Genomic DNA, 23,594 nt, shown 5'->3' with positions numbered 1-23,594 from the left:
TAATATTTCCGTGTATACGGGACTTACGACGGATTTTCAATGAGCGTTGACATTGCGACTTGGTACATTGCGATCGACGGTGGCGGTATCTATGAGTGGCTAAACAAACTAAAAACATTCGTCTGCTAACTCTGCTTTTGTTTTGGTTAGTTATGATTTAGAGCATCTCTATTTAGGGTTCAATTAAAGTTAGTTAAGTTATCGTTGGTGTAAATTAAGATGAGGAATAATAATGCAGGCAGGTATTGTGCCGTTCTTAACTGTAAAAGTACGGATAAACATTTGAGGGCTTGGAAGGCCTCAAAATGCGATATTCATAGCGACATCCAAGGCTTAAGTTTAACTAAAAAAGATTGTGCTTGTGTTGTGCCATACAATTTACATATTTTCCCTCAAGAAGAAGCAGAAAAACTTAAATGGGTTCGTGCACTCCAGAGAAAAGATTATAAACCAGGAAAGCAAGCTGTGGTAATTGTAACTTGTATATAAATACTTCTACTATTTATAAAGATTATTAAACTACTTTTAAACTATTCCAGATTTGCTCACTACATTTTATGGAAGGACGCCCTTCCACAAACTATCCACCGTCAGGTAGTCGGGCCGACTTCCTTTTTGATATTTTATATGACTGAAAATGACCACGTAAAGTCATAAATATAGCTATATAAATAGCTATATACATGTATGTAATTGGTGATGTCCCATGAACGGGAGTGAAGCAATGAATTTCTTTCCGTCTGAAAGCTCTTGAATCTAGGGTACAGAGTTCTATAGTTTCTTGGGGCTTAGTAAAACTAACTAGTAAATCTTCATTCAAAATATCTTACCCTAAAATATTTAGCTATATGAATATAACCTACTTGAGTTGAGAGATTTTTTAATAAGGAAACATTCTCAGATTGAATATACGATCTTTTTCGAAAAAATATAATACAGAATAGATGTTATTTTAAAAATATTTCAATTTGTTTTATTAAATCGCAAACGTTTCACAGTTTTGAGGGATTAATTGGCAAATAAAATGTCGGATATAAGTCGACCGTTTGTTGGGCTATAAATGTGTAATGTCTTTTTCAAGTCACGACAGCTATAACAATTCAAGGTCGGCGTTCGGATTCTAAATAGTTCCAATGCTTAGACTTTTAGAGTCGGCAAGTGGACCAGGACCGAAAAGCTACTTTTCGACCAAAGATCGACTTTAAATCGACTCTTCTGCTACAGGGTAAGTATTATTTTCGACCCAAAAAGTACTTAATGGTGTTAGAACCAAACGAGTGGTGTTTAAGAATTAAAGAAAAATAAGTCAGTTGAAAAGTATGAAGATACAGATTTTTAGTCATTTTGTCGATCACGGTGTTCGGCTGTTCGCCAGCTCGTTTTATCTTTAATCTTGTACACGATTAAAGTAAAGAAATTTGACAATGCATATCCGTTTTTCAATAAATTTTATTTAAAAATAAACAAAATATTACAAGCTAGCACTGTATATTTTATTGATTTAATCGTTTATCTATATACGTATTCAAAATGTTAGCACAGTATTTTTGGTAATATTTTGGGTTAATGAAACCGATAAGATGCCAAAAATCTCAATTATCAGGAAACAGTGTACTTAAGGTCTTTTTTAAGTCGGAAATTGCACTATAAATTTCGGTCGGCACCCTGACTAAGAAAAGTCTGAAATACGTACATATATTTTTTTAAAGATTAAGACTTTTTAGGTCGGCTTTTGGTCATGGACCTAAAACGATTTTTCAACCCAAGACCGACCCATAAGCGACTTCCGTGTATTACAGTGGTCGCCACCCTGACTAAGAAAAGTCTGAAAAACCTACATGTATTTTTTTAATCGAAAAAGATAAAACCTTTTTGGGTCGGTTTTTGATCATGAACCTAAAACCGACTTTTCGACCAAAGACCGACCCGTAACCGGCTCCCGTGTAGCGGACTCGGGAGTAGTTTCGACACAAGTATGGACGTTGAAACAAGCTTTCTAGAAAAAATTAGGAAGCCTGCTACGCAAACGGATGCTATCAATATAGGAAGCCTGTCTAAAAGCAAAGCTGAAGCTATACCTACAAATTTAGAAAAAGTAGCTGTGTGTGAATGTGGCCCTCAAGGGGTCGGAGTGTGCAATAACTGGCGGCTGTACCGGGGAGTCGGGGTCCGGCTCTTGTAACCCGTAAGGGCGGTGGCGCGCTGGGAGATGTTAGCTCCGTCCAAAGGGTCCTATCTCCAACCTCAGTCAGGTGTGGGCTGGATACTGGGCTTCGGCCCAGGCTAATGGAGAGGGGCCGGGCAAACTGGCCGCCTCGGCGGATTGAGTAGCCTGCTGTGGGGCTGCGGGAGTGCGGGCCTCCGTATGAGGGCACGGCGGACCCATCTCCCGGCCTTTTGGGCTCCCACCGGGATCTCCGGTGCCAGCTGTGCCGGGTTATGCGGGCTGCTGTGTGCCCGCCGTTCCCCTTTAGGAGCTCTCTCCAAAGGGCTTGGCTCCCTGCCTTTGTAGGTGGGGTGTCGGCCGGAGTTGCTAGAGCATCCGTTCTCTATCCCACTGCTGTGTGCGAAGTGGCGGGCTGGTCGTCCCATTGTTGCACCTTCTGCTGGGTTGAGCGGCTTGCGTCGAGGGTGCGACCATCAGTAGTGGGGTTCTGCTACCCATGCTGGTTTTGTCACCTGTCCGGGCTTGTGGACGCTGGCGTAGGGCATTCTGATGATAGGCCTCCGGTGGTGTGGTTCTTTTCTTACCGGTACACCGGGCTATAAATTCTGACAACATGTGTGTGAATGCAGGAAAAAGGGCAACACCGTAACTGCTGGAACTCAATGGGAAGATCCTTGTTTGTTAGATCACGGCTACTTAAAAATTGAACCGTCTAAATTTAAAACTGTTAAATATGACCAAAGTACTCAGCTTGACATGCATGAATACGAAGATCGTCTAACTAGCCGAGACTGCAAGTTTTTTACAGGGTTAAATTTAACACATTTCACTTTGATAGTAAACATTTTTACAAATCACAACTTAAAACCTCCCTGTGCAATGAAAATTACGGACCAAATTCTCCTGGTTTTAATGAAATTAAGGCTCAACCTGCTGTTTCAGGATTTGGGAAGAAGGTTTCATATTTCAGGTTCCCTAGCTGGACGAATTTTTACATTTTGGCTTAATGTCATGTACGAACATCTTCAAGACACAGTATGCTGGTTACCCAAGGATACAATTAGAAGTACTTTACCCGATGCATTTAAAGTAAACTACCCTAAAACTACTTGCATAATAGACTGTACCGAAGTGTTTGTGCAAAGGCCTAGAAAGCTGCGAGCACGGGCTTTGGCATGCAGTAATTACAAGAGTCATAATACTCTTAAATTCAGTACTGTCATAGCGCCTTCAGGCTTCATAATGCATTTGTCCCGGTGCTATGGAGGTCGTGCCAGTGACAACTTTATTAACAGAGAATCTGGACTCTTTAGCTTACTTCGACCTGGTGATGAGGTAATTATGGTTTTTTTTTAACAGTGAACAGGTAATACTAATTTCTCTTCTATACCGTAGGTAATGGCGGACCGTGGCTTTACCATATCTGATGACTTAGATTTCATTAAAGTGAAGTTAAATATCCCCGCATTTACACACAAAAAACAACATTTAGAAGAAGAAGAAGTAACTCGAACGAGAAGAATTGCTACTGTTAGAATTGAAGTGGAACGAGTCATTGGCAAACTTAAAACTTTTAATATTTTGCGATCAGTTTTGCCCTTACATTTCTACAAAAAAGTAGATAAAATAGTAACAGTTTGCGCAGCTTTATGTAATCTACAGCCCTCTATTAGTAAAAAACAAAATTTGTAGTAAACTTTAATAAATCACAATTTTTTATGACTAGTGTTCATATTTGTAGACTCCAATAAATCACAAGTAGCTTTTTAAGAAACTTAACTGTGTAAATTTAATTTTCAGGTAGAATATGATCTTACTAAATATGGCGAATAAATCACAATTAGCTTTTATTGCTAAAGTTAAGAAACGTTTTTAGACTGTGTAAATGAAATTTGCCGGTTGAAAATGATCTTACTAAATATGGCAACATATGGCTTACATAAACAGCTCTCATTTTTTTAAACTTTTCTAACATGAATGCCTCATCATAGCTAACAATTACTCTTACATGTTCGGTCATTGTAAATACCAAAAAATGACACGTAGATCTTTGGGTACAGTTAAGTTGAATTTGCACTTGGAGGTAATAACCATTTTTACCCATGGGTTTCAAAATATATTCATAATTTAAATTTTTTTTTACATCATACTTATTGCTTTCAATTAATTTTGTTAGTTCGTTGGTCATTGGACATTTAATTTCAATTAAATCATCAGAGCCAATGTATCCATCAGGGCTAGCTGACAACCATGGATCTTGCTTTGATATCATAGTATCAGCGAGAGTAACAATAACTCCATAAATGTCTTGGTATGCGTTTCTAGCAACTGGTTCTAAATCTGTGCCATGCCGTGTTGCTTTATTACCTTGAAATTTAGAAAAAATTTGGGTTTTTTATGAAATTCTCCGGGGAGGTTGTCTCGCGCTTTGGAATGTTTTTAGCTGTGGACGCTGTAATATGGACTACTCGACAATCTTTCCAAAGAAAACTACCACTTTGAGCCAATGTTTCTCTTTCCAAAACATTAATTTTAACTTTATCCATTTCAACTAGAGGTGAGTCCGGCGTAGTTTTTTTTAAACCCACCCGACCCAGGCCCAAACCCTAAATTTATTTCGAAAACCCGCCCACTTCAGGCCCGAAATGTTCAAAGCCCACCCGAGCCCGGGCCCGCCCAAAATCTACTTTTAAAACCCGCCCGGTTAAACGGGTACCCGGTTCAGGCCCGAAAAAACCCGGTTCAGATTTTTCATATTGTAATGGTATAGGTCATTCAGCTCTTAGCTGTGTATAACAAAGTAACGAAGAAATAGCATCAAACAATTTTAATAATTAATAATTTTCATGAATAAATGTCAAGTCTGACAGGGTTGATCCCTTTAATTCCGTGCGACGTGCAGTAAGTGTAAGGCCAGTGCTGGAAAAAACTCTTTCGTCACTTGCTTGTGACGCGGGTACTGCCAGAATTCTCCTAGCAATTTTTTGTAACATTTTGAATTCGGTAGCATCCCGCCAAAATTTTAGAATATCGAACTTTTCATCTATTTCGTCATCTAAATCCAATATAGATGTTGAAAGAAATAAATGAATTGCGTTAAAAGTTGCTACACTTTCGAAAAACACCTTTCTTAATGCGCAGCTTAAGGTATTGGTCCAATTCGTAGGACCCATTTTCCTCAACGTCCGAGTCTTCGAACTCTTCAAATCGAGAAAGATTTGCTTTTTCTTTAGAGCGGCTTGTAGACATAGATATTTGCGTATCTGAGTGATCTTTATTTTCTTCCTGAAGTTCCTTTAATAATGATCTTAGTACCGTTGACGCTCTCTCTCTCGCGTGTTGATCTGCAAACTTTAGCTGCCGATACCTAAAAGTATAATACCATTATACCAAGAATGTATTTATTTATATTTAGAAAGAATGGTTATGTAGTGACAATAGACGGGCACGTTGAACACCTTACCCCCGTTGCGTGCAGGGGGCGCAGTAATCGTCACCGGCGTTTGATTCCATCACGTTGAGTGACGTAAATATTACCGAGTCAATGAAATACCAGGACTTTTTGATTTATTTTAAGCGACGGGGCGTACTGGGTGAGTGGAGGGACCAACGGGCCACCCGTTGCGTCCTCCACTCCCAGATGGATTGAGAGAAACGCTAACAAACGTCTCGACTCGAGACGTTTGTTAGCGTTTCTAGGTATAAAAAAAATTTCATGATAATACCTTGGATGTAACATACAGGCAGCGTAATGCATGTCATCTAGGCGACAATACTCTTCAAAGCAAACGCTGGCCTGCTTCTTTAACTTTACAATTTCGTCGGAGTCAGACGACCGAATTTCTATGTGGGTTTTCAACTTGTGGATCCATAGAGCGATTAAATGGAAGGTAGGGTATTTGTCTCCGCTTAGTTTTTCGGAACATTCGTTGAATGGTTTGAGAAAGTTTACAACTTCTTGTATCACAGTATCGTCAATCAAAGCAAGCTTATCCAGCTTGTTTTTTTCTAGTAGGATTTGCTTCACCTCGTGTGCTGACTTTATATAGGATTCCAGCATGATTAATTCGCTATTCCAACGAGTTGTCACGTCTTGCTTTAAACTATACTTGAGTTTTGAATTAGATCCAGATCTTTTAAAGTAGGTTACTAATTCTTTGACGCTGTCTAGGGAGCCCTGAATTTTCGGACAGTCGTTCGCCAATCGGAACAATTTCTTTGGTGTGATGGGCTTCCCTTTCTTCTCGGCTTCAATTACCTTTCGCTGGTCAGGTAAAGCTTTACTGTTCAAAGTCCATTGTATTAGAAGGTTCAGCCTGTGACAGTTGCAATGGAAACGCTTCGGGAAAACATTTATCATATTTGATCCTCCATCAGTTATAAGCACTGAGTCTTGCATTATTTGCGTCACCACGGCCATCTCAAAATATTTACCTAATATAGTTGCACATAATCTTCTAACGTTTGCTGTAGTCTTCTCATTTTCTAAGAATTCTTCCAGTGACAACATGTTGGACTTTAAAACCCAGTCTTCGGTTATGTAATGCACGGTGAGGGACAGGAAGTTTCGCTGCTTGAATTTATCGGACCACATATCAGTAGTAAAGGCCAAATAAGGCATCGACGGTGCTGTTTTTAAGATCTCTTTCAATTCATCCTCTTTGGTTGCTCTAAGGGAAGGCAGATATTCCTTTTTCAAAGTTGTTCTGTGATATATATACTTTGATACATCTTGCTGACCGTACGATGAACCAAAGTTAACCAGAGCTTGCGCAATTCTTTTGAATCCCTCTCTTTCAACAGTTTGCAATGGGCGTAAATCTTTTGCGAGTCCAATTAAAATATCTGTATTTAATTGTCTTACTGCATGATGTGGCACTAATTTGTTTGTGAAATCGGTTATTCGTTTCTGACTACCATAATCTTCTTTAGTATTGGTTTCAAGACTTTCGTCAGTTTCCTGCGCTTTCCTGACTTTCTTTGATATTGAGGCTCCGCCTCCGCTACAACTGTGCCTTTTCAATGTTGACGTTCCCTTTTGTGGATTGGAAGCCAATACCGTTGGGCAGTCATTGCACTTAGAAAAATTAACAGGACTTTGGTCAACACAAATTATCTTGAACCTTTGCCAAACATCAGACTTTGATCGTGAGCTGTTTTTAGCCAAATAAGTAATACGTGAACTTCCTTGTGAAATAAGACTTTCAATGTCTTTTTTCCTTAGATTGTTCGTTTCAGTTGGTCTGACTTCGTCGACAGCAGGTTCGGCGTCAAGATCTACCTCTAAGTTATCCATTTCAGAGTTTTCACTATTTATTGCCCTGTTTTAATAATTGGTAAAACTTCCGCGGAACAGACCGCTAACGTTTCACTACTAAAGATAGAGCGAGACTGAGAATCTGGGACTCCTTTAATTCTATTTTTCTCTACAATAAACGTATACTAGGATTGAATTGTTTTCCCACGGTCAAAGTTCCAAATATATTTGTTTACACCTATATTTAGACTTTTTACCATGGGAAACTGGGTAGCTTATAAGCCGACCTTAGAGACTGGAGTGACTCACGCTTCCCGTCGTTTCGCACTTCGCACTTTGCAGTGAAGTACGAAAACAAACTTCTAAATCCAGAATTGCGAAACCGCAACGGACTTTAAAAATATACCGGGCAATTTCAGGCTAAAGCCAAGTGAAAATCAGCCTTAACAGATCACACTTTCAAATTCAAACTTAATTAGCAAATATTAATAATAAATAATAATAATCAGCTAGGCTAATACCCAAGGCACCACCTTAGGCCTAAGTCATCATGCGACTTTTGAAGCCCTTAATTCAGGTGGCCGGGTTACAATGCGTAGGAGGGTGGTGGCAAGCCCTGCATGCCAAGAGATCGAGCCATCAGCTCCCTACACTAACTATTACCGTTAACCTAGACAAGTTTTTATGGAAGGGGAAACCGAAGAACTTGGGGGAAAACCCCTTAAACCAGTGGGGAGAGAACTTGCAAACTCAACGCAGAAGGAGTTGAAAAAGCTTTATGAATGAGTCGGGTCTGGGATTTTACAGAGAAAAACCCGAGCCCGACATAGTTGATACCCGCCCACACCCGAGCCCGCCCGATAAACAACTTCAAAAACCCGCTCATTTCAGGCCCGACAACATTTTTACCCACCCGGCCCAAGCCCGGCTTGAACCGGGTGGGCTTGGGCGGGACCCGATATAACCGGGCACTCGACTCACCTCTAATTTCAACAAATGTTTTGAAGAAATCCTTGCAAGGTAGGCACGTAAGAGACGTAGAATTTAATGGCTTATCGCAATAACTGAAATCATGGTTTCCATGTTGTGCGTCCTGATTTGATATATTGAGAATAGTTGAATTTTCGCTTAATGCGCTAGTTCTTGCAGCTCGTGGAGGAGATCGTGGTAAAATTTTGGCATTTAGAGTGTCACTCATAATAGTCCCTGGTGAAAAAACTAATGGCGCTAATATAGAGTTTTTAAATTTTGAGCACAGGCTTTCATGACTTTCATAATACACTGGTTTCTTCGCTGGCGGCAGTTTTTCTTTTATATAATTTGCATCTTTAAAAAATTTAATTTCCATAAACTTTTCTGGCGCAATTTTTCTTTTCGTCGTGTTATTCCATTTATTAGTGAGACTTGTACAAGCCGGTCCCTTAGCTTCCTCACTTATCCAAAATTCAATTTTGAATAATAGAGCCCCAACATGACTACAAACTTTTGCTAGGCCAGCGGTACAAGAACAATGACCATAAACTATGTCTTCATCTTTGGAACTTACAAACCACGCTTGATGGTCTGTTTCTGAGAGTGTCTGGGAACGAGCCACTTCCCCACGACAGGCCACTAAAATGTCATTAAGTCTTGCCGTTAAAATTGTGCCAACCCAACCACTTTCAAAATAGTTGCCTGCTTCCATACTTTTTCTAGCATCAGCTGGTTGATTATCACTTGCTATTGAACCTAGCAAATAGCTTTTAATTTTGTCTTTATTTATTTTTGGCCAGTTTGATGTACAGTCTGACCATTCTTTCACTGGCAAAAAAGATGGATTTTGGAAAGTCCACTCCCCTAGAAATAGTAATAATTATTATTTTATAATAATATTATTGAGTAATTGTAAAAACTAAGTAGAGTAGTGCAAAATTTCTTGTAGTTTAAAAACAATTCCTAAGCCTTGGTATAGGTCTACCGAAACATTTAAATTACAAAACAACTGATAAAGTTAGGAAAATAATTTAACTTACCACAAATTATGACGCCCTTTTCCATTGTAATGACAAGTAGTTTCTAGATATATCAACCAATACGGATTACCAAAAAAATAATATCCTAAATTACATGGAGCTAGAAGATTTCTCTACGGGCGAATTTCATTAAAAACCGAAATTCGTCTGCTAAGGTACCAAGTGGCAATGGCGCCAAAAAAAAACTATGACGTCACGGGGAAAAAGGGCGGTAACCTCGTAAATCCAGTATAGGGTCTCATGCGTTTTCGCGCGAGCTCCACAAAAATAAAAATATGCGCGCTCTCTAACTTTAACTGCACGATGAATTGAACGTCATCACGTGACCTCTCGTATTTTATATAAAGAGCTATTGTCGAAAAGGAAATTTTTTAATATTACATTTACCTTTTTAACTGCACAATTATATCTAATTTCATACAAATTATTGAAATTCTCCAAAATTATGCGAATTTGCCAATTTCATTCCGTTCGACCATTTTCCACCTTTTCTATTTTTACCAATATTGTCGCACGGATAGACACCCAGCCACCGAAAGCCGCTTAATGGTTGCCCCCAACCAGGGGCGGATTAACCCCTTTTTCTGCCCTAAGCTCTTTAAACATTTTGATGCCCCCTGGGCCCCTATGAAATAAAAAAAATAAATAAAAAGTAAAATATATTTTAGTTTTTGGAAATCACACTAGGAACTTTAGAAAACAGTATACCAGCAGAAATTTGTCATAACAAACTAAATCCAAATCCTGTTCGTGTTTCTTTTTTGATAGTTTTCTATTTAGTGCACCACTTTGCTGAACACGTTTCATATTTGGAATGAATATCAGGTATTTGATATACCCCGTACCTTTTTCATTATCAATTTTCTTTTCTTTAGTATTGTCTAAACAAAAAAACATATTTATGACTTCTGCTATAGCCTCAACTATGATACGAAGAAATTACCTCTATTTTCTTAAATTTTTACTATGTAAGTTTGGGAAATGTGTTTTTTGTTACCGCCTATTTTCTTGTTTCCCTAAGGAATTGCTTATCTCGTTTAATGGTTAATCCAGCCCTGCCGCCAACACGTCCTGGCGCTATAGTCGCCCGGATGCCACTAACAATGTACTCTGGGGTAAACAAGTCAGCCGGAGTACAGGGACTCGCCACAGCTCCCCACGAGACGACACTGCAGTGTTTCCACATTGCCGCGAAAAAGGGTGTTTTTGGTGAAAACTGTCTTGATGAGCACCAGAAATTTTAAAACAGGCGAAAAACCATTGAAAACGATGAAATTTGCGGCGCAAATATTTTTCAATATTTTCAGTCATAAACTTTATCTAAAATGTTTTTTTATTTAAAAAACAAATGGTTACCTTTTGTAAAAAATAACTATATTGCCTAAATCTAAGAAGAAACATTTGCAGTGACACCAAAGATAATTTAAACTCGTACCCTAGATTCGAAATAACTCTCTCGAGCGTTGCCGATAGCGTTTACCCACTTCCCGCTGTAACTCGCTTGTTGGTTTGCGTCTTACAGCAACCGATGGAGCCCGATTTTTCTGAGGTCACGTGCCGGAAAAGGGTAAACGCTTCGTAACAAAACCGTTAATGGGAAAGCTCTCAGTATTCGAATCTAGGGTCGAGTTTAAATTATCTTTGGCGACACTAAAGAAAATTAAGGTAAATCTATGGGGAAAATTGTGGCGAAAACAGCGGCCAAAATCGATTATACGACCAGCGAAAACTGGTAAAATTGCCGCGAAAATAGTGGAAAATCTCGACCGCAGAGTGGAAACACCGCGACACTGGCTGAATAAGACAAGCGTTTATATAGTGACCTAGTGTTGTAAGTCGGAAAATTTTCCGGAAAATTACCGAGGCCTTTTTTCCGGAAAATTTTCCGTATTTTTCCGAAAAATATTAAAAACGTTTTCATCCCATGATTTGTCTAATATATTGTTTGCAAATTTAAATAAAGCGGCATTTTCACCTAATTTTTTCTAATCTAAAAGTAAAACTAAACCTATAGACTAGTTTAAACTGGTTGAAATGTAACACTATTAATGTTTTGTAGTATGTTTACTGATATTAGTCATTTAAAATCGATAAAAAGTTTAAAACCCTTGAAAAGTAATTTATGTTTAAATTTTTTATTTTTCCGATTTGCGGAAAATTTTCCGCAATTCGGAAAATTTTCCGGAAAATTTTCTGGAAATTTTTCCGCATTTTATTTTTCCGGAAAATTAACAACCCTATAGTGACCCGAAAAGCCAAACGACCTTCCCAATGAGTGATAGACCTTTCTTTTCGTATAGCCAGTATTAGTATTATGGTAAAATATTTGTACATAATTTGTGAATAAGGCTTCGATAGTTTTTTAGACCAGGAGGATGAGATTAATTGTTGACTCGCCCAAAGTCGTCAAAAGTTCATGAAAATTTCCAACTTCAAAATAGGTATAAGCTCGTGGAACTTGTGAAAAAGTAGCGAGCCCGAGACGAATCTAGACAGCTGAAATTGGTCCTAATAAATCTCAAGCCCCCAGTTAATCCACCACTTCTCCAACATTTCACCCCATTCACACACAAGACAGGTGGGACAATAAAGTTCCTTCGTCCGTGATAGACATGTCCTCACGAAACCTGCAGCAGTTTTTTTTCTCCCAGATGCCGTTGGTTTTGCAAGAGTTCCCAAACTAACCGTCTGCTCCCCACGTTTGGTTTCATCCTCTCCGGTTCTCATTGTATTTTTTTACCATTAAGTCTCTCATTGGCAATTGTTTTGTGGTAACCGTCTTTACTTCTCAGGCGGCCCTGGGCTAATAATATCCGGCGTGCTTTTTCATATAGCCGGGTCTTCATTGAATACTTTACAATGAAATTGTAAAACAAATAGGCCCAATGGTGCCCCTCCGGAGCGCGGCGCCCAAAAGCCTAGCCCTATGGTAGAGATGTTCCTGCGCCTATGGTTTTGTCGTAAATAGAAACATCAGAACTAGATGATTTTAGCTACAGCAGAAAGCTTCATCAATTTAACTACTAACACTACGAATTTATCTTTTAAATAAAATTTATTCGTCATTCAGTCATAACAAACTTAAATATACACACTTTTAACATTACAGTAAACGCATCTCAAATTAAATTAATTTTGGTCAGAGGTTGAAGATGGAGACATGAACAGGTTGGACCCAAAGCGGACAATTCGATCGACGTTCATCGGACATTCGCCAAAGGTTTTCGAGCAGGCTTCGGAACCTGATCTGAGACCCAGGGCGAAGGCTCTATTGAAGATGTACGTCGCCGGGAAACTAGATCGCTCTTCGGGCTCGACTATGTCTTCCACCTCAGCGTCGCTTTTCAAAATCGAAGTCGGTAACTCTTCCGACGCAGAATTTGTTTCTCTACTGTCCTCAATAGCTTTGTTACCACCTTCAGAGACGTCCGGACCAACTGTAAAGTCTTCCAAAGGAGCTCCTTCGGTGTTATCTTTATTCACTAAAACGTCATCGTCCGCACGGAGATCGTCATCGTCCAGGGTTTCGCTGGTGACCAGCTTGTTCTCGAAATCCTTTGAATTGCCAGAGGTCGCAAGATTTTCGTTTCGTGGCCGTAAATCAAATGAGATCCTCACCCCAGCTACGAACGGGTTGTTGAACCTTAAATTGTGAGCATTTGCGTTGCTTTGATCAGCAAAGGTGGAAGCTGCCAGGTTACCAAAGGGAGCAACCTTGAGAACCGTCGTTGGCAGATGTTGAACGGTCTCCTGAACTTCTTTGGTGATGGATAAGATTGGACTTTGAACCCTAGTGACGGCTTGGATATGTAGTGATGAAGCTGGCTTAGCAACGGCTAGTTCGTCCTTCTGGGCGAGCGGTAGAGATAACTTGATCAACGGTTGCTGAGCAATAGTGATTGCTGATGAATTAACCTTCTGTGAAAGTGAAACAGTTGGCGTGGCAATCGTCTTGATTGCTGGGAATGGTTTGACGAATGGCTGTTGTCCCCACTGAAGTGGTGCTGGCCGCCAAACCTTGACCGGTTTGTTAATGTAAACAGGTGCACTGGGCATAATTCTGACCATCGAAGTTAAGTCCTCCTTGAAGCCTAACTTGGGAACGTGGATAAAGATAGAACCGACTGATTGTCTGGCATTTAGATCATCTTCGAGATCATTGGAGGCGTCACGACCTACTAGTTGTAGTTTTTCAGCCAGATTTGAACTACGAACAACGCTGAAGTCGAATGGCTGGTACTTGTAGCTGTCCAAGGAAATATAATTATAGAAAATAAGGAGTACTAACGTAGTTCGAGTACACTTACCCAAGTGAGTGTGCAATACTATCAGTGTACACCCCATACCGAGATACGTTGGCTCCTGCACCGCATACCAATTTCAGAAGGCACATGTCCTGATCATTGCGAAGGAGGAATTGCAAGGCGGTTTCAGCAGTCGATGCGGCCGGGGATCCTACTGGTGATCGACCAGATAATTCTTCATGGGTAATTGGACGTCCAAGTATCACTGCGATCAAGCTGCATAATAAAGCAGTTAAAGTCAGCATGATGAATTGCGTAAAGAGGCAGCTGTTGTCATTCGAACAACGAAGTTGAATTATAATAACTTGCTTACGATGCCGTCCCTTTTATAGTGGATTTACAAATGTTTGTTTTTTTTTAATTTCCTTTGATTGGAGAATAAAGATATGCGTAAAAAATGAACAAATTCATTTAAATTAACTTTTTATTCATTTAATTACAGCGCCTTTCTTCGCCACTCTTGTAGTGGATCAAAGCGATTTATTAACTAAAAAATTTCTTTCTTCTAAGCTTTGATTTCCACTAGCGCGTGTAACGGCGCGTAACTCCACTTTGCAAAGTAAATGAAAGTACAAACGTTTCAACGCGCGTAAAGCATAAAAATTATTATGACGAGCACTAGTGGAAACAAAGCATTGGAATTAGAAACAATTTTCTTCACCGATTAACGCACAAAATTCTCTCTTGGAATACAAAGCGTCGTTCAGTCTGTGTTCGTCACTTTCACAGGTTTACTCATTAATTAATTTAACTTGAGATGCGTTTAGTGTAATACTAAGAGTTTGTATATATTCAAGTTTGTTATGACAGAATGTTGAATAAATTTTATTTGAACGATTAATTCGTAGGTTTCGTAGTGATATTGATGTGGGTGTTCTGCTTCATGCTTAAATCATCTTGTTCTGATGTGAACTCTATTTAGGATAGAACCATAGGCCTATTACAATTTTAATCTTGGCCAGTCTTTAGACCAATGTCGTGCCTTAACCTTTCCGGCCTATTGCTTAATCCGCCATGTGTAAGAGTGGATGTAAGATTTAAAACAATGTCTTTGACTTGCTCTTTTTATATATTTATAAATTATCTACGAAGTCCCAATTTGTTCTTCAGATAGTGCAGTTAAGTCTATGGACGAATTAATAGTCTGGGGGAAATAACAGTAAACGAGAGCGCCATGTTTTTTCGACCGCGATGACCTTTATATTAGTAAGACACGCTAGCGCGAATAAATAATTTACCTACTTCATTGAACAACGCAATAGCTGGGTGTAGACCATAGGGTGCGATAAAATATAAAAGGCTTATTGACCTTCTTCAACGAGGTTATGGGGTAGCCGTAATGCTCCGTAACCTACTTTTCAATTACAAGGGCCGATGTTCAACTCCATAATCGTGGGAAATCGTTAAGTGAGAACAATGAATAGTGTTTAATTACTTTATCCAATTACGTACTTCTCTATTTCAACTTTTTAATTTATTATATTATAAGAAACTGCAGTTAACACAATGGACGAAGCTATAAGAAAAGTTTTAAAAAAGGCCTCTTGTATTAATGTATGTGGTTTAATATTTTTTAAAAAGTAGTTAGTTGCCAGTATTTACAATACAGTCTGGTTTATTTGTAATTGTCTGCATTATTCTTCCAAGATGTCAACAAGAATCCCCTTAACTAGTTTGTGTAGATAGATACCCCCAACCCACGTGCGTTCTCAAATTATAAAAACGTGATTGATTTATCCTTTAAAAGACTTCATAAACTTTGGAAAAGGTTCACCAGGGCAAAGCAGGTGTAACGGCTAAACTTCTCGTTACATCTGATATATTTTTTAACGTTAACGCACACCGTAACGACGGTTTTGGCTTACTTGTTAGTGTAAACCAGCTTTTGAACGTTTGTATTCGAATTCGTGCTTTTGTAATGTTTTGTGTACTGCGTGTTTGTGTTCAGACATGGGTGAATGTTGTGTATGTTCTGTAAGTATGGGGCTTCTTCTCTCCAACTCCTCATTTTTTTTTAATTTTGGGACGGCGAGTGCTAAGGGTTACGGTAAATTATGTTGCAACGATACTTATACAAACAACTTTGGGAAAAGTCCGTCTTCCATTACGTTTTTATGAACTCATTAACGTCATTTATTCTATATTATTTATTATATATATTAATTTAATCAGCAAGATTTTTATTATTTAGATTAAATTAAAATTAATTGATATAATTAAAAGTACAGTTGCGAACAGGAAACGAGCAGAAGCTATATTTTTAACAAGTGGATCTTAGGGTTCCGGGGTGGTAAATACCAGGTGGATAATAATGTGGCAAATAGTGGTAAATACCAGCCTGGCCAAAAATGTATTTAGTGGAAAAAAGTGGCCAATGTATTTTTTATTTTATTAAGATTTCAACATTAAAGTTTTTGTATTTTGGGCTATAAAATACAAATATCTATACATAGTTGCCAGAATTTGGGTTGGTCCAAAAGTTTATTATTGATAACTAATAATTAGATTTTCAACTTATTCTCTTTTCAAAAGGCTATTTTCTTAATTAGTCATTATTAGCCACTATTTGCCAGTATTTTCCACTGGCCTGGACAAAAATCCAAAAAGGTGGCTTTTCAGGAACACCGATCTTTTACAGCTGAGCCAATGACTTCTAATTGCAAATCAATAATATCATCGACATACCATGGAGGAATAACAGCGGAAGTTTAAATTTGTCACGCTATTTAGTAAAGTACGACAGCCAGGTGACGCTAGCATCTCCTTTTAAAAAACTCCGGTTATTTCTCCATGGAAAACTTCCGAGGAGAGGTATATTTTGGGTTTCTAACTTGTTGGGCATTTTTGATAAAATTCTTTTCTTTTTTTGAAAAATATATAAATTGCTGGATCCGCGTTGGATCCAGCGGGATTGATGTCGGTCCAGCAAAAATCCAGCGGGATTGAAAACCCTGCTGGATTACAATCCCTAGTTGTACTTTAAGAATGTATTTGGGTTTCTAAGATTATGGGTAGATAGTTTAAGCTCTATCTTCATTATTAAGTTGCAAAAATTAGTTTTTCCAATTTTACACACAATCATTATACATTTTTTTATAAAAATGCAGACAAACTTTGGTTGTGGTTTCGCTAATACAATTATCCCATACGCTTCATTCTTTTTGACGCAGGAATACTGCTCAAAAATCAACCAATTGTTCTAAAACAGGTTGTATATGTTTAAAAACGCGCAAAAAGCCCATATTTACCCAAAACTAGGTCAAATATTAATTATCCTGCCCTCTTTTATCATAACACCAGTAATTAAATATATCCTTACTAAGCATGTCGTTACACACTCGTTTTGACGTTGCTATAGCCATTTTGATTTTATTTCGGGACGAAAATCGCGGCTTCTTCTTCCGGTATTATTCCCATTCGCAGCCGATATTCATCCGCGGTATTTGGTTTCAAGTCGATGAATAAATAACCGTATGGTTTCGCCACGGCTTGACGAAACGCGTCAACAACGAATTTGGTATTAGCCGGTGAAATTTGTTTAGCGATATTTAGCACGCTGGAAACGTCTCTAGCCGAACGGAAAATGACGAGGTACTGGGAATTCAAATTGAGAGTTCTAACTTCTTTCCCGTGATAAAACAAATTTTGAATTAAAACCTCGTATAAATAAATTTGTGACGTCTTTGTTATTCGCTATTTCACATAAGAGATCGTCGAGAGTTACAAAATTTCTAATCGTCGGATTTAAATTGCCTGGGTCTAATAAACCCTCGTGAAACTCTACGGCAGGATTATGCTCCAATACCAAATTAAATAATTTATCTTGGTACTCCGTATAACACCAAACTATTCTTTGAGGTGGAGGAGAAATGCACGACTCATTATTAATTTGGCGATGAAGTGGGACTTTCCACATTCGGTGGGCCCAGCGACGAGCCCGATGAACGGATGTTTCATTACTGGTTCCAAACCGTTCCATGTCTCTAAATGAGCTACAAAATAAAGAGCCCAGTTTCTAATACTCAAGTTTTTTATTGATAAATTCAAAAGTCTTCAGTTTTATACAACATTTTTTTAGCGTTGCACATTATATAAGTCAATATAGTATCGCGAAAATCCTCACTTAAAAACGTGTCAAGTTTTAAAGTGATTTCGAAATAACTAATTTTATCCATCGCGTCAAACAAATGTATCTAAACGGGAGTTCCAATCAATCATCAGACAATCGTGCTGCCTTTGTGAGGGATGATCCATTTGGCAACCTTGGCATTGCTTAATAACGTAGTCTGTAATCGCGGTCAGTACGGCTCCTTTAATATCATTGAAGACGCGTTTTACTTCGTTGTGATACGTCATCACTTCGTCGTATTTATCCATCATCGTCTTCCAGTAAAGCGCTGTTTGGTTGAGATGCGCTTTCCGTAGTTGGTCCCAGTTCCAAGGATTATTTATCTCACGTCCACTTCCTTCCGCGTTTGGAAAATACATAGCTCGACTCGTCTCGTTTCTGATCCTTCAAAGAACCACGTAGAGTTTGGGATCGAATCATCTTCCACGAACGTAGTTATTTGACCGCTCGCTCTCCGTAGTTGCTTGAACTGGCTTTCCGTCAACTCAATTCCAACACTACCACCCAAAGTACCGACGTGAAAATTACAGTCTGGGGTTACCGATACCCCCTTCGTAGTAGAAATAGGGAAAACCTTACCGACGTTCCTAAAAGGGGTATCGAAATCGTTAGAAATCACTTCAAGTAGTTTAATGCGGAAAGGTTTATACTTACATCTTCTTAGTATTCGAATTCCAAGGTGTAAGAGACTCAGGGATACTAATTAAGAATGATATATTGGAGGAACAACTCACCTTTATATGGTAAATTTTATTGCACTTTGTACCACGCCTTAAACAATTAGGATTATGCCACCACGTTCGAAACAGTAGATTAAGCAGGCTTTGGAATTTAAGGGTATATCAGCGCAATACGTGTTTAAACAATTCACGGTCAATTTTCAAATCCTCGTCTCCATATATTTTCTATGAGATACGGTGCTCACAGCTCTCTCGTAGTACAATTACGACCGGTGAACGCATCAAATAACGTCAATATAATTCCCCATGTTAATTCTACGATGGCCGTTCGCGGTACATTTACGGTCGGCGAACGCAGCGATGTTGAGCAGGTACTTTTTTCTAGATACCGTCAAATGATACCCCATGTGAATTCTAACTGTCAAAATAATTCCCCTGGTAAATTCTATGGGGCACGGTGTCTGGTACCCCATAGAACGTTCTCGGGGTACGGTGCCCGCTCGCGGTACATTTATGGTCGGCGAACTCATCGATGTTGAGCCAGTACTTTTTTCTAGATACCGTCAAAATAGTACCCCATGTTAATTCTATGGGGCACGGTGCCCGGTGCCCAAGGGCGTATTTAAGGGGGGGGGTTATGCTGATGACGGGGGGGAGGGGTACCTAATAAAAAACAGTAAAACTTCCGTCAGCACCCCCACCCTTGAATTTTCCCTCAACACCCCCCCTGAAATAAAATCCTGGATACGCCCTTGCCGGTGCCCCATAGAGCGTTCTCTCATTTATATACTACTGCTAGCATAGTAAATTTTATTGATTTAATCGTTTAATACGAATTCAAAAAGTTAGCACAGTATTATTTGTAATATTTTGGGTTCATGAAACCCATAAGGTGCCCAAAATCTCAATTATAAGAAAACAGTGTAAGGTCTTTTTTAAGTCGGAAATTGCACTATATATTTCGGTCGGCACCCTGACTAAGAAGAGTCTGAAAAACTAACATACGTTTTATTAAGATTAAGACTTTTCGGGTCGGCTTTTGGTCATGGAACTAAAACGACTTTTCGACCCAAGACCGACCCGTAACCAACTCCCGTAGGCTACAGCGGTTCCCACCCTGACCAAGAAAAGTCTGAAAAACGTAAATATTTTTTTTAAGATTAAGACTTTTTGGGTCGGCTTTTGGTCAAGTAAAAAGTCGCACTCGGGAGGATTCGAACCTGCGCGGGATGTTCCCATTACATAACCACCATAACCACTCGGCCACGACCGCTACATAGTTCGCGCAAATCACGAACATTTGAATAGCAAATAAATCATGTTGAATTTCCCATTAACGTCAACAATGAAAGTAAAAAGTCGCAGTCGGCAGGATTCGAACTTTCGCGGTAAGATCCCATCAGATTTCGAGTCTGACGCTGTAACCACTCGGCCACGACTGCTTGTTGATATGTGGAAATCGCGAATAATTAAATAGCAAATAAATCATGTTGAATTTCCCATAAACGTCAACAATGAAAGTAAAAAGTCGCAGTCGGTAGGATTCAAACCTGCGCGGGAAGATCCCATCAGATTTCGAGTCTGACGCCTTAACCACTCGGCCACGACTGCTTGGTGATTTGTGGAAATCGCGAATAATTAAATAGCAAATAAATCATTTTAATTTCCCATAAACGTCAACAATGAAAGTAAAAAGTCGCAGAAGGCCGGATTCGAACCTGCGCGGGAAGATCTCATCAGATTTCGAGTCTGACGCCTTAACCACTCGGCCACGACTGCTTGGTGATTTGTGGAAATCGCGAATAATTAAATAGCAAATAAATCATTTTAATTTCCCATAAACGTCAACAATGAAAGTAAAAAGTCGCAGAAGGCCGGATTCGAACCTGCGCGGGAAGATCTCATCAGATTTCGAGTCTGACGCCTTAACCACTCGGCCACGACTGCTTGGTGACTTGTGGAAATTGCGAATAATTAAATAGCAAATAAATCATGTTGAATTTCCCATAAACGTCAACAATGAAAGTAAAAAGTCGCAGTCGGCAGGATTCGAACCTGCGCGGGAAGATCCCATCAGATTTCGAGTCTGACGCCTTAACCACTCGGCCACGACTGCTTGGTGATTTGTGGAAATCGCGAATAATTAAATAGCAAATAAATCATTTTAATTTCCCATAAACGTCAACAATGAAAGTAAAAAGTCGCAGAAGGCCGGATTCGAACCTGCGCGGGAAGATCTCATCAGATTTCGAGTCTGACGCCTTAACCACTCGGCCACGACTGCTTGGTGACTTGCGGAAATTGCGAATAATTAAATAGCAAATAAATCATGTTGAATTTCCCATAAACGTCAACAATGAAAGTAAAAAGTCGCAGTCGGCAGGATTCGAACCTGCGCGGGAAGATCCCATCAGATTTCGAGTCTGACGCCTTAACCACTCGGCCACGACTGCTTGGTGACTTGTGGAAATTGCGAATAATTAAATAGCAAATAAATCATGTTGAATTTCCCATAAACGTCAACAATGAAAGTAAAAAGTCGCAGTCGGCAGGATTCGAACCTGCGCGGGAAGATCCCATCAGATTTCGAGTCTGACGCCTTAACCACTCGGCCACGACTGCTTGGTGATTTGTGGAAATCGCGAATAATTAAATAGCAAATAAATCATTTTAATTTCCCATAAACGTCAACAATGAAAGTAAAAAGTCGCAGAAGGCCGGATTCGAACCTGCGCGGGAAGATCTCATCAGATTTCGAGTCTGACGCCTTAACCACTCGGCCACGACTGCTTGGTGATTTGTGGAAATCGCGAATAATTAAATAGCAAATAAATCATTTTAATTTCCCATAAACGTCAACAATGAAAGTAAAAAGTCGCAGAAGGCCGGATTCGAACCTGCGCGGGAAGATCTCATCAGATTTCGAGTCTGACGCCTTAACCACTCGGCCACGACTGCTTGGTGACTTGTGGAAATTGCGAATAATTAAATAGCAAATAAATCATGTTGAATTTCCCATAAACGTCAACAATGAAAGTAAAAAGTCGCAGTCGGCAGGATTCGAACCTGCGCGGGAAGATCCCATCAGATTTCGAGTCTGACGCCTTAACCACTCGGCCACGACTGCTTGGTGATTTGTGGAAATCGCGAATAATTAAATAGCAAATAAATCATTTTAATTTCCCATAAACGTCAACAATGAAAGTAAAAAGTCGCAGAAGGCCGGATTCGAACCTGCGCGGGAAGATCTCATCAGATTTCGAGTCTGACGCCTTAACCACTCGGCCACGACTGCTTGGTGACTTGCGGAAATTGCGAATAATTAAATAGCAAATAAATCATGTTGAATTTCCCATAAACGTCAACAATGAAAGTAAAAAGTCGCAGTCGGCAGGATTCGAACCTGCGCGGGAAGATCCCATCAGATTTCGAGTCTGACGCCTTAACCACTCGGCCACGACTGCTTGGTGACTTGTGGAAATTGCGAATAATTAAATAGCAAATAAATCATGTTGAATTTCCCATAAACGTCAACAATGAAAGTAAAAAGTCGCAGTCGGCAGGATTCGAACCTGCGCGGGAAGATCCCATCAGATTTCGAGTCTGACGCCTTAACCACTCGGCCACGACTGCTTGGTGATTTGTGGAAATCGCGAATAATTAAATAGCAAATAAATCATTTTAATTTCCCATAAACGTCAACAATGAAAGTAAAAAGTCGCAGAAGGCCGGATTCGAACCTGCGCGGGAAGATCTCATCAGATTTCGAGTCTGACGCCTTAACCACTCGGCCACAACTGCTTGGTGATTTGTGGAAATCGCGAATAATTAAATAGCAAATAAATCATTTTAATTTCCCATAAACGTCAACAATGAAAGTAAAAAGTCGCAGAAGGCCGGATTCGAACCTGCGCGGGAAGATCTCATCAGATTTCGAGTCTGACGCCTTAACCACTCGGCCACGACTGCTTGGTGATTTGTGGAAATCGCGAATAATTAAATAGCAAATAAATCATTTTAATTTCCCATAAACGTCAACAATGAAAGTAAAAAGTCGCAGAAGGCCGGATTCGAACCTGCGCGGGAAGATCTCATCAGATTTCGAGTCTGACGCCTTAACCACTCGGCCACGACTGCTTGGTGACTTGTGGAAATTGCGAATAATTAAATAGCAAATAAATCATGTTGAATTTCCCATAAACGTCAACAATGAAAGTAAAAAGTCGCAGTCGGCAGGATTCGAACCTGCGCGGGAAGATCCCATCAGATTTCGAGTCTGACGCCTTAACCACTCGGCCACGACTGCTTGGTGATTTGTGGAAATCGCGAATAATTAAATAGCAAATAAATCATTTTAATTTCCCATAAACGTCAACAATGAAAGTAAAAAGTCGCAGAAGGCCGGATTCGAACCTGCGCGGGAAGATCTCATCAGATTTCGAGTCTGACGCCTTAACCACTCGGCCACGACTGCTTGGTGATTTGTGGAAATCGCGAATAATTAAATAGCAAATAAATCATTTTAATTTCCCATAAACGTCAACAATGAAAGTAAAAAGTCGCAGAAGGCCGGATTCGAACCTGCGCGGGAAGATCTCATCAGATTTCGAGTCTGACGCCTTAACCACTCGGCCACGACTGCTTGGTGACTTGTGGAAATTGCGAATAATTAAATAGCAAATAAATCATGTTGAATTTCCCATAAACGTCAACAATGAAAGTAAAAAGTCGCAGTCGGCAGGATTCGAACCTGCGCGGGAAGATCCCATCAGATTTCGAGTCTGACGCCTTAACCACTCGGCCACGACTGCTTGGTGATTTGTGGAAATCGCGAATAATTAAATAGCAAATAAATCATTTTAATTTCCCATAAACGTCAACAATGAAAGTAAAAAGTCGCAGAAGGCCGGATTCGAACCTGCGCGGGAAGATCTCATCAGATTTCGAGTCTGACGCCTTAACCACTCGGCCACGACTGCTTGGTGACTTGCGGAAATTGCGAATAATTAAATAGCAAATAAATCATGTTGAATTTCCCATAAACG

The 23,594-nt window shown here is 39.6% G+C and overlaps 2 protein-coding genes and 22 non-coding genes across 24 annotated transcripts; 1 reads left to right on the top strand and 23 right to left on the bottom strand.

The window, feature by feature from the left end:
• The first annotated feature begins 219 nt into the window (after nt 1-219).
• Nucleotides 220-4,000, top strand: LOC149937009 (uncharacterized). Its single transcript, XM_090153742.1, has 6 exons — nt 220-481; nt 540-594; nt 2,797-3,502; nt 3,563-3,818; nt 3,894-3,925; nt 3,968-4,000. The coding sequence occupies exons 1-6, from the start codon at nt 220-222 to the stop codon at nt 3,998-4,000; spliced, it is 1,344 nt and encodes a 447-aa protein (XP_090009868.1).
• An 8,472-nt stretch (nt 4,001-12,472) lies between these two features.
• Nucleotides 12,473-14,004, bottom strand: LOC149937008 (uncharacterized). The gene is made up of 2 exons (XM_090181406.1): nt 13,744-14,004; nt 12,473-13,682 (listed from the first exon to the last, which is right to left on the bottom strand). Exons 1-2 carry the CDS (start codon nt 13,983-13,985, stop codon nt 12,566-12,568), a joined length of 1,359 nt encoding a protein of 452 aa, XP_090037532.1. The 5' UTR covers nt 13,986-14,004; the 3' UTR covers nt 12,473-12,565.
• Nucleotides 14,005-19,909: 5,905 nt separating this feature from the next.
• On the bottom strand, nt 19,910-19,991 carry TRNAS-CGA (transfer RNA serine (anticodon CGA)). The gene has a single exon. It is a non-coding gene; the product is annotated as a tRNA-Ser (tRNA).
• Nucleotides 19,992-20,078: 87 nt separating this feature from the next.
• Nucleotides 20,079-20,160, bottom strand: TRNAS-CGA (transfer RNA serine (anticodon CGA)). Its single transcript has one exon. It is a non-coding gene; the product is annotated as a tRNA-Ser (tRNA).
• Nucleotides 20,161-20,246: 86 nt separating this feature from the next.
• Nucleotides 20,247-20,328, bottom strand: TRNAS-CGA (transfer RNA serine (anticodon CGA)). The gene has a single exon. It is a non-coding gene; the product is annotated as a tRNA-Ser (tRNA).
• Nucleotides 20,329-20,414: 86 nt separating this feature from the next.
• On the bottom strand, nt 20,415-20,496 carry TRNAS-CGA (transfer RNA serine (anticodon CGA)). Its single transcript has one exon. It is a non-coding gene; the product is annotated as a tRNA-Ser (tRNA).
• An 87-nt stretch (nt 20,497-20,583) lies between these two features.
• Nucleotides 20,584-20,665, bottom strand: TRNAS-CGA (transfer RNA serine (anticodon CGA)). The gene has a single exon. It is a non-coding gene; the product is annotated as a tRNA-Ser (tRNA).
• Nucleotides 20,666-20,751: 86 nt separating this feature from the next.
• TRNAS-CGA (transfer RNA serine (anticodon CGA)) lies at nt 20,752-20,833 on the bottom strand. Its single transcript has one exon. It is a non-coding gene; the product is annotated as a tRNA-Ser (tRNA).
• Nucleotides 20,834-20,920: 87 nt separating this feature from the next.
• Nucleotides 20,921-21,002, bottom strand: TRNAS-CGA (transfer RNA serine (anticodon CGA)). The gene has a single exon. It is a non-coding gene; the product is annotated as a tRNA-Ser (tRNA).
• An 87-nt stretch (nt 21,003-21,089) lies between these two features.
• Nucleotides 21,090-21,171, bottom strand: TRNAS-CGA (transfer RNA serine (anticodon CGA)). Its single transcript has one exon. It is a non-coding gene; the product is annotated as a tRNA-Ser (tRNA).
• An 86-nt stretch (nt 21,172-21,257) lies between these two features.
• Nucleotides 21,258-21,339, bottom strand: TRNAS-CGA (transfer RNA serine (anticodon CGA)). The gene has a single exon. It is a non-coding gene; the product is annotated as a tRNA-Ser (tRNA).
• Nucleotides 21,340-21,425: 86 nt separating this feature from the next.
• On the bottom strand, nt 21,426-21,507 carry TRNAS-CGA (transfer RNA serine (anticodon CGA)). Its single transcript has one exon. It is a non-coding gene; the product is annotated as a tRNA-Ser (tRNA).
• An 87-nt stretch (nt 21,508-21,594) lies between these two features.
• Nucleotides 21,595-21,676, bottom strand: TRNAS-CGA (transfer RNA serine (anticodon CGA)). Its single transcript has one exon. It is a non-coding gene; the product is annotated as a tRNA-Ser (tRNA).
• An 86-nt stretch (nt 21,677-21,762) lies between these two features.
• On the bottom strand, nt 21,763-21,844 carry TRNAS-CGA (transfer RNA serine (anticodon CGA)). The gene has a single exon. It is a non-coding gene; the product is annotated as a tRNA-Ser (tRNA).
• Nucleotides 21,845-21,931: 87 nt separating this feature from the next.
• On the bottom strand, nt 21,932-22,013 carry TRNAS-CGA (transfer RNA serine (anticodon CGA)). The gene has a single exon. It is a non-coding gene; the product is annotated as a tRNA-Ser (tRNA).
• An 87-nt stretch (nt 22,014-22,100) lies between these two features.
• On the bottom strand, nt 22,101-22,182 carry TRNAS-CGA (transfer RNA serine (anticodon CGA)). Its single transcript has one exon. It is a non-coding gene; the product is annotated as a tRNA-Ser (tRNA).
• Nucleotides 22,183-22,268: 86 nt separating this feature from the next.
• On the bottom strand, nt 22,269-22,350 carry TRNAS-CGA (transfer RNA serine (anticodon CGA)). Its single transcript has one exon. It is a non-coding gene; the product is annotated as a tRNA-Ser (tRNA).
• An 86-nt stretch (nt 22,351-22,436) lies between these two features.
• Nucleotides 22,437-22,518, bottom strand: TRNAS-CGA (transfer RNA serine (anticodon CGA)). Its single transcript has one exon. It is a non-coding gene; the product is annotated as a tRNA-Ser (tRNA).
• Nucleotides 22,519-22,604: 86 nt separating this feature from the next.
• On the bottom strand, nt 22,605-22,686 carry TRNAS-CGA (transfer RNA serine (anticodon CGA)). Its single transcript has one exon. It is a non-coding gene; the product is annotated as a tRNA-Ser (tRNA).
• An 87-nt stretch (nt 22,687-22,773) lies between these two features.
• Nucleotides 22,774-22,855, bottom strand: TRNAS-CGA (transfer RNA serine (anticodon CGA)). Its single transcript has one exon. It is a non-coding gene; the product is annotated as a tRNA-Ser (tRNA).
• Nucleotides 22,856-22,941: 86 nt separating this feature from the next.
• On the bottom strand, nt 22,942-23,023 carry TRNAS-CGA (transfer RNA serine (anticodon CGA)). The gene has a single exon. It is a non-coding gene; the product is annotated as a tRNA-Ser (tRNA).
• An 86-nt stretch (nt 23,024-23,109) lies between these two features.
• TRNAS-CGA (transfer RNA serine (anticodon CGA)) lies at nt 23,110-23,191 on the bottom strand. The gene has a single exon. It is a non-coding gene; the product is annotated as a tRNA-Ser (tRNA).
• An 87-nt stretch (nt 23,192-23,278) lies between these two features.
• Nucleotides 23,279-23,360, bottom strand: TRNAS-CGA (transfer RNA serine (anticodon CGA)). The gene has a single exon. It is a non-coding gene; the product is annotated as a tRNA-Ser (tRNA).
• Nucleotides 23,361-23,446: 86 nt separating this feature from the next.
• Nucleotides 23,447-23,528, bottom strand: TRNAS-CGA (transfer RNA serine (anticodon CGA)). Its single transcript has one exon. It is a non-coding gene; the product is annotated as a tRNA-Ser (tRNA).
• Between the last annotated feature and the right edge of the window lie 66 nt (nt 23,529-23,594).

The sequence above is a fragment of the Leiobunum rupestre genome, chromosome 7, assembly GCF_980474605.1.
Source record: "Leiobunum rupestre chromosome 7, qqLeiRupe1.1.hap1, whole genome shotgun sequence".
NCBI classification, from domain to species: Eukaryota; Metazoa; Arthropoda; class Arachnida; order Opiliones; family Sclerosomatidae; genus Leiobunum; species Leiobunum rupestre.
This window is presented reverse-complemented; position numbering and strand designations above follow the sequence as displayed.

Excerpts from the sequence above, each read along its gene's own strand:
- LOC149937009 (XM_090153742.1), top strand. The coding sequence starts at position 220 with ATGAGGAATAATAATGCAGGCAGGTATTGTGCCGTTCTTAACTGTAAA. Across the intron at positions 482-539 it reads AGCTGTGGTAATTGTAACTT|ATTTGCTCACTACATTTTAT; the intron begins GTATATAAATAC and ends AAACTATTCCAG. Across the intron at positions 3,819-3,893 it reads AACAGTTTGCGCAGCTTTAT|TGTTCATATTTGTAGACTCC; the intron begins GTAATCTACAGC and ends TTTTATGACTAG.
- LOC149937008 (XM_090181406.1), bottom strand. The coding sequence starts at position 13,985 with ATGCTGACTTTAACTGCTTTATTATGCAGCTTGATCGCAGTGATACTT. Across the intron at positions 13,683-13,743 it reads AGTATTGCACACTCACTTGG|CTACAAGTACCAGCCATTCG; the intron begins GTAAGTGTACTC and ends TTCCTTGGACAG.